The 7,693-nt window shown below is 50.0% G+C and overlaps 1 protein-coding gene across 2 annotated transcripts in view; it reads left to right on the forward strand.

The window, feature by feature from the left end:
* The window catches only part of DPYSL3 (dihydropyrimidinase like 3), a 44,170-nt gene that overhangs the window by 13,098 nt on the left and 23,379 nt on the right, over nt 1-7,693 (forward strand). For both annotated transcript variants that reach the window (XM_019534981.1, XM_019534980.1), the window contains exon 2: nt 5,331-5,419. In XM_019534981.1, coding sequence (XP_019390526.1) covers nt 5,331-5,419 — 89 coding nt within the window. The remainder of the gene's footprint in view (nt 1-5,330; nt 5,420-7,693) is intronic.

The following is a 7,693-nucleotide window of genomic DNA, read 5'->3' on the forward strand; positions in this document are numbered from 1 at the left end:
GCCCGGCCCCATAGCATACAGCTCCTTGTGCTTCCACCTCAGTCCCCAGCCACAGGTTGTGGCAGTGTGCAGGGCCAGCATCACCTGGCCCAATAGCACGCCTGCCTGAGTCCCTGGTCACACATAGTGGCAGGTTGCAGGGCTAGCCCCACCCAGCCCCATAAGATGCAGCTCCCGCCTGTGTCCCTCACCTCAAGTAGTGTCAGCATGCAGGGCGAGCCGAGCCTAGCCTAGCTGCATAGGACTCCCTCCCCAGTCCCAGCCACATGTGGTGGCAGGGTGCAAGGCCAGCCCCACCCAGCCCCATGGCACACAGCTCCTGTCCTCCCACCTGGGTCCCCAGTCGTCCATGGTAGCAGCGTGTGGGGCCAGCCCCACCCAGCTGCATAGCGCATGGCACCCTCTTTCCCCCAACAGGAGGCCCTGGCCCTGGCCCATGCGACCCTCAGCTGAACTCCCACTTTTACAGGCAGGGAGGCTGGGAACAGCCACAGGGTCGCTGGCAAAAATATAAAAAGTCTCTGCCAGGCAGAGGCTCCTGGTCTCCAGCATCCACTAGCTCAGGGCTGGGGTGGGTCAGGCCAGGCCAGGGTGCGGGTTGGTTGCTTTGCATCCAGAGCTGCACCTCCTGCAGGGACGCACTGCCTTAGAGGGCCAGCAAGGACCAGGGTTTACAGAGGGGCCCTGGTGGGCAGATGGAGGGCCAAATGCAGCCCGCAGAGCCGTATTTTGCCTGCCCTTCTTCTAAACCCCCTTGCTAGAGCTGGGTTAAGTTCTCTTTTCCCGCTGGTTCCCATGTCCAGTCATTATCTGTTCAGACTGGACAGGATACAAAACAAGCAGAGCAGCAGCAGGGAACTCGAGACGTAGCAGAGATGGCAGATAAACATTCGGATAATGGAAGTTTACAATAGCCATAACCACCAAGCTGGGCTTTCCTGACGTGATTTCTTGGCTGAAGGAGTAAACCAGAATCGGTCAGTTACTAAATCATTATGTAGTGCTTTTCACCTACCAATTTCAGAGAGCCACAGGAGTGAACGAGGCCTTGATATCCTCATTATATGGAGATGCTATGGTAAAATTGAGAGAAAGGGCACATCTACGTGAGACACTGACTGTGCAGTAGCTGAAAAATACCGCGCAGTAGCGCATTGCAGCACAAACGGTGCTAATACACTACCGTGCAGTATTATTTGGCTAGTACGCAGTAGCATCACCTAAAAGACATTCGCTGATGCTACTGCACAGTACCTCCGGTTATCACACACTTATCTAGTACTTGCTAATACAAGTACTAAGTAAATGCAGCATACCAACTGCGCAGTGGTGGCTCATGTAAACAGATGCGCTGTGTGGCTGTGACTAGGGGTGCACCAATAGAGGTTTTTGGGCTGATACCAGTAGCTGATTTTTAAGGAGGCAAATCAGCCAATACTGATCTGATTTCCAATACCAGCCTGGCAACTTGAAGAGCTGCATGTAGCTGGTAAGTCTGGTGTGGTGGAAAGGGGAGGGAGCAGCAAATCAAGGCCCCTGCAGTGAGGGAGGTGTGAAGCAGGGGCTGGGGCAAGCACTGCCCAACTGGGGCAGGGTGGGCACGGGACGAAGCTATGGTTCATCTGGGGGGATCCGGGGGGAGGTTCCCACCTCTGCACGCCGCTTGTATGAGAGCCACTGGCCCGGCACTCGCCTGCTCGTCTGGCAGCTCCTACCGCTGCTCCCGTCGCTCATCCGGGCAGGCAGGGTGCCTCCAGATCTGTGCAGGGCCAGGATTGCACCAAGCTCTTCCCAGCAGGGAGGGCTGGGCTCAGGGTGGTCAACGGCAGCACTGGGACTGGGGGAATGAGGGAGCTACAGTGAATTTTGGGGTGGCTGCAGCCCACCCATTCCACGCCCCCGTCCTAGTGTCACCACCATCCACCCAGAGCCCAGCCCTGCCCTGCCGGGAAGAGCTTGGTGCAGCCCTGGCCCCATGCAGATGCAGGGTCACATGTTCCCCCCCCGCCCTCCCCCAAGGTTTGCTGGATGAGTGGCGGGAGCCACATCCCCCCTGTGCCCCCTGGACGAGCCGTGGCTCAGTCCCGCACCCACCCCACTGGCTGGGCAGTGCTTGCCCCAGCTCCACTCCTCCCTCACTGCGGGGGCCTTGAGATGCAACCCCCATGCCCCTTCTTTTCCCCCTCCCCTTCCACCACAGACTTACCCGCTGCATGCAGCTCTTCAAGCTGCCCGGCTGTGGTCTTCGCCACCTACATGCTGCGCTGCGGCTCTGCGCGTGCATGGGCCATTTATCGGCTATATCAGGCCGGTTTCCAATACACAAAAATTGGCGCTGATGCAATATCGGACCAATGCATCAGTGCACCTCTAGCTGTGACTTACTCCAGGTCTTCTGCTTCCCAGCCCGGTGTCATACTCAGTACCCGCTGCTGGGACTCCCATAGTCCTTTGCCTCTTTGACGCTTGTTTTTCGTATTTCCCATTAGAAACTCTCCCTTTTGCTTCTTCAGCTAACTGTATAACCTACAGACTCTCCCCAATTCCCCTAGCATATGAGCCCTTTCAAGCAGGTTGGTCTGATATCCTACCCTTCATTCAGCCAAGAAATGGAAGAGAGGAAGGCATAGTTCTTTGTTTCTGCAGAGGCCATTTTGATGCATGGGATGAATGATTTATCTCCGTTGGAACCTCTTTCGTTTTTCCCTGTGGGCTCTGCCTTTGTGATGTGTTTAATACTCTGTCAGCTGCTGGAAATCAAGTGCTTGGTGTACAGCAAGGGAGTATTCGCAGGGTAAATGCAGTGAAACAGTGGCTAATTTCCAAGAGCTTTCTCTCCTAGGGCCAGTACTAAGATGCGGTCAGTGTTTGGAGCATTTGAGATCCCTTCCCCGCCCCGTTTCTTTGTCTTCAATGTCTGTGAACAAGAAGGTTATCAACATGCGGCTCTTGGGGGCTCTGACTGTTGCAAAGAGTTGACCCCCAGGGGATTTTCCCCCACGCTGCTACTACCGAAATGAGGTTGCAAATTGCCATTGCTATGGTGATATTTCCAGAGAGCACTCCAGTAACCTGGAGAAGGAGGAGGAATTGAAACTCCTTGGGGCTGAAGGAGGGAGGTTGGAATGCGCTTGAGTGGTGGGACCGCAACCTTCAGTCAGTGCTGGTTGGGGGCTTTGACGGTAGACAGGGGTATACTTGGTAGCTGTGTTGGTCTGAGACAGGAAGACATACAACAAACTAGAACTCTTGATTCCAAATTGATGCCCTTTATTAGACCAACTGGGAAACTGCAAGAAAATTGCCCTTTTCTTTTCAAGAAAAGGACAGTTTTCTTGCGATTTCCCAGTTGGTCTAATAAAAGGTATCGTTTTGGAACCAAGAGTTCTAGTTTGTTGTATGTCTTGATGGTAGACGGGAACTTGAAGCCTCCTCTCTGCATGGGGAGGTGCAAAACTTTGTCGTGGGCACTGGATGGAGCCAAAAGTAAATTAAAGATTTGGGGCTTTAAAGGAAACAATTGGCTTACAAAACTCGGAAGACTGAAAGAGACTCCTTGCCAGCCTGTTTAGATCCTGCTACATATTTCCTTTAAAGGACACTGTAGTGCCTCTGGAGGGAACTACTGTTTCCCAGTAGTTCAGCTGCTCAGGCAGCCTTGAGCAATTAAAATGGGTCTCTGTTCCTTATTTCAGGATGTCCATGATATGTGTAGACTGAGCCTCACAGCAGAGTTTGGCTTGCAAGCTTGAGATCTGCTTCTTTAGCAGCTCCCACCATTATTGTGTTCATTGCGCTCTTACCCTTGATGACATTTATCAGTGGCTAGGGACCTATTTCACTACAAGAAAAACAGTAGTTTTTCACAGTGTTGGGTCACTGGACATGTGTTACCAACCTGACTGTCTACCTTTGATGGGCGCACAGCAGTGGGGATGTAGGTTACCAGCTATCCTTGTGGCATGGCAGGGGGTGTCCCAATGCAAAGACAGCTGATGCCATATACTCACAATCCAGAGTTTCTGATCCACTTAATTTTGGAGGGGGGGTTGCAGTTGTCCCTTAGCCTGGCTGAGTATCCAGGGACAGTCGCACAACAGTATTTCATCCTGATATTTTCTGTACTGCACTGGAGGCATTACCATCTTAGCTGAATTGACTGTTACCCCATGTAAAATTCTATTAACCTTCTAGTTTTTGTCTAAGAGAAGAAAAATATCTAAAGTGGTCTTAGTTTTCTTACTATTTTATGCCAATTGCTGACAGTCTTAGTGAAGTCAGTGGAAAGACTCATACTGGATATTAGATCAGCCAGTATATATGTGGCATATACAGTAGATGTGCATTCATTATTTGTATACTGCAATCTAGGAAACTTTGCCTTCTCTCTTGTAGTTTAAACCTGTTTCACATTGTATCTCTGTCCTCCATGTTGTTTGGCTTCTATTTCTGTAACAATTTGACATATAAAGAAATAATTTAAAATCATATGAATGTAAATTTTCCAATCCTTACCTTTACTTTTCACCTCTGCAATTCTAAACAGTTGTTTAAATGTATCCTTTAAACCAGTGGTGCTCAACTTTTACATCCAGTGGGCCAGTGGTGCTCAACCTTTGCATCCAGTGGGCCAGATAAGCAGTCCCTTCACAAGATGGATCTGGCCAGTAGACCCAATCCAGTACTGCAGGGGCAGGCACAACAGGGCTCCACCTGGCCCCAATCCATCCATGTCAGGGAAGAGGGTGTTGCCTGGCCCTGAACCAGCCCCGGAGAAGGAGGGGGTATGGCCTGGCCCTATGAAAGCAAGAGTGTGTACCCAGACCAAACATGGCCATGGGGAGGAAATGGGGTATGGTCTAGATTGGGGCTGGGGAGCAGAAGGGGGCATGGGCCAGCCCCAAACCAGCTGTGCAAGGGTAGGGGCATGACCTGGCCCCAAACCAATCATCCAGAGGGAAGAAGGCATGGCCTGGCCCTGATCTAGCCATGCAGGGGGGATGTTGTGCCTGGCTCTGACCCACTGATTGGGGCTTGGGATTTTGGCACTGTTAACTACTGTTGCTCCCCCGCTGACAAATTTCCTGACCCTTGGGGAGCCCCACGGGCCAAATTCCAAGGCTCTGTGGAATACATTTAGCCTGTAGGCCAGAGGTTGAGCACTTGTGCTTTAAACTGATCCTTGCTCTTTAGATTTGGCAGGCTTTTTGCTATGCATGTCCATATCGCAGGAGGAAAACTTATCGCAAAGTAGAAATGCTTCATGATAAGGTGGAAAATATACGAACAGCGTATTGCTCGTTATTTCTTTTATTTTTTCCTTTTTACAGAGTGATCGTCTTCTGATTAAAGGAGGCAGAATAGTCAACGATGACCAGTCATTCTACGCTGACATTTACATGGAGGATGGTCTCATAAAGTACGTATGGTGTTCCTCTAATCTGCTTCCCTACACATCATTTAAAAGCTGATATCTTTCCACCTCTTGAATTCTGTAGATTTCTGTACATGACCCTTCTGAAAGCACTTCAGTCACTCACTAATGAAGTAGTATTGCCCGGCCCTGCCTCCATCATTTGTGTATGGACATTTGTGCATGAGCATTCGTGACCTTATGACATGTTTACGCAGAAACCCTATGAAATCAAATGCAGATAAACTGCTGGGATATCATGACACAGCATCTATTGTGTAATGAAGTAATGTCTAACTGCATCCGAAACAGGATTTATCTTTAGTTTCTATTTTGTCCTGGTTTTAGCAGGATTAAATGTCACATGAATGACATGACACAAGATCCCATTTATTACTGGTAACAAGGATGGATCTGTGCTTTTGACATACTATCTTAGAAGGTTTTCAGCAATTTCAAGCAAAGCTGTGAGCCTCATCTGGCTTCTTGGTCACATCACAGAGGCACAGGAATGGCTCCATTGTTTAAAGATTAAATTCTGCTATGTAAAGCATATGAAATTGGATCTAAATCCAAGGTTGATGGATTGCAAGTCCAGGATAATTCATTAGGGCTAACACAAACACTTTCAAAATACGTTTCCTATTCTCCGACCAGAAGAAAACTGTTCAGCCTTTCCACAAATGAAATATTTTTAAAACTAGCACTAGGGGGGAATAATTTCAGAGGAGGCATCTGTATGAAGGTGGTTTTATCTTGAGGACAAGAGCAGTCTTGTTAAAGCACTAGCCTGGAGATTGGGAGAACCAGCACTTCCTGCTCTGCACCGCATGACTGGTGATGTTCCTTCAGTTTCTGGATAAATTCTGCATGTACAAATAGGGATAATAGCATGTCCATACCTCTCTGGGGTATTCATAGGGATAAGTACCTTAAAGAAACTACAGAGGCATTCAGATACTTTGGAGATAGATCTGTGCTTTGGTACTCTAAAGTATTCTATCCACAGAACATATAATACTTGTATACAAGAGATGTATGGCTGATACAGAAATGCTGTGAGGACTTCAGTCCCCAGCATCCCAAAGAGATGGAAGGTTTCCCATTGAAGCCAGTTTGTCTTGTATCTTGTTTTGTAAGGGAGGAGACTTGAAGAAAGGATTCGTAAGCAAGTCGTTTGGGTTTGAGATTTAACCTTTAAGGATATACGAAAAGGTTTTAGGTGCTCTCGTTCTTCAGGAAGATTTATAGGTACCTGGGTTTTTAGCAGCCTAGACCCCAGCATAATCCTGCAGTTAGCAAAGATGTCCTTCCACCCCATCGATGGTGAGGCAGGTCCCTGAGTTAGAAGGCGACTTTCCCAACTATAATACAACACGGCAAACATTCTGTGCTTGAAAACCATACTGCGAGTTGCTAAAGCTCTAGCTGTGTTCCTGCACTTGGCTAACTCCTCATCAGCTCCCAGAGGGAGGCTTCTGTTTACATAAGGACCTTGTGATAGGAGTGGAATGACAAAATTTTGGCAAGCTTTGAGGAGGGATGGCCGGGGAAGAGAGAGAGAGAGAGTGTGTGTGTGTGTCTGTGTGCGCGCATGGAGACTACAGCCTCTCCACAAGGTGTAAAGCACTATCTGATGTTTGCCCTGATTTTTTTTCATGTTCAGTGAGGTGGATTGACACTGAGAGTATTGTACTGGTTAGGGGTACACTGACAGAGATTTTGGGGGCTGATACTGATAGCTGATGTTTAAGGAGGGATATCAGCTGATACCAGTCCAATTTCTGATACAGCTGCGTGCAGCTGGTAAATCTATTGTGGTGGACGGGGAGTGGGGAGGGAAGGGGAATGGGGGGGCAGATAAAGGCCCCTGCAATGTGGGAGGGAGTAGGGCAGGGGCTGGGGCGGAGCATGGGACAGAGCTGTGGCTAGTCCAGGGAGTGTAGGAGGAGGTTGGCTCCTGCTGCTGCACACGCCCCGGGAAGGCGTGGTGGGGGTTGCATGCCCCTCCAGATCTGTGCAAGGCAGGGAGGCTGCAGATGCAGGCTGGAGCTGGGGCTGCACCAGGCTCTTCCCGGCACGTAAGGGCTGCACTCAGGGTGGGTGGCAGGAGCACTGGGAGGGAGCTACAGCGAAATTTGTGGTGGCTGCAGCCTTCCTCGTAACCCCTTTCCCAGTACCACTGCCGCCTGCCCCAAGCGCAGCCCCCACGTGCTGGGAATAGCTCAGAGCAGCCCTGGCCCCAGCCCACAGCTACAGCCTGCACCCCCACCCCCCCGT

Source organism: Crocodylus porosus, unplaced genomic scaffold, assembly GCF_001723895.1.
Source record: "Crocodylus porosus isolate Cpor-Errol unplaced genomic scaffold, CroPor_comp1, whole genome shotgun sequence".
Taxonomy (NCBI): Eukaryota; Metazoa; Chordata; order Crocodylia; family Crocodylidae; genus Crocodylus; species Crocodylus porosus.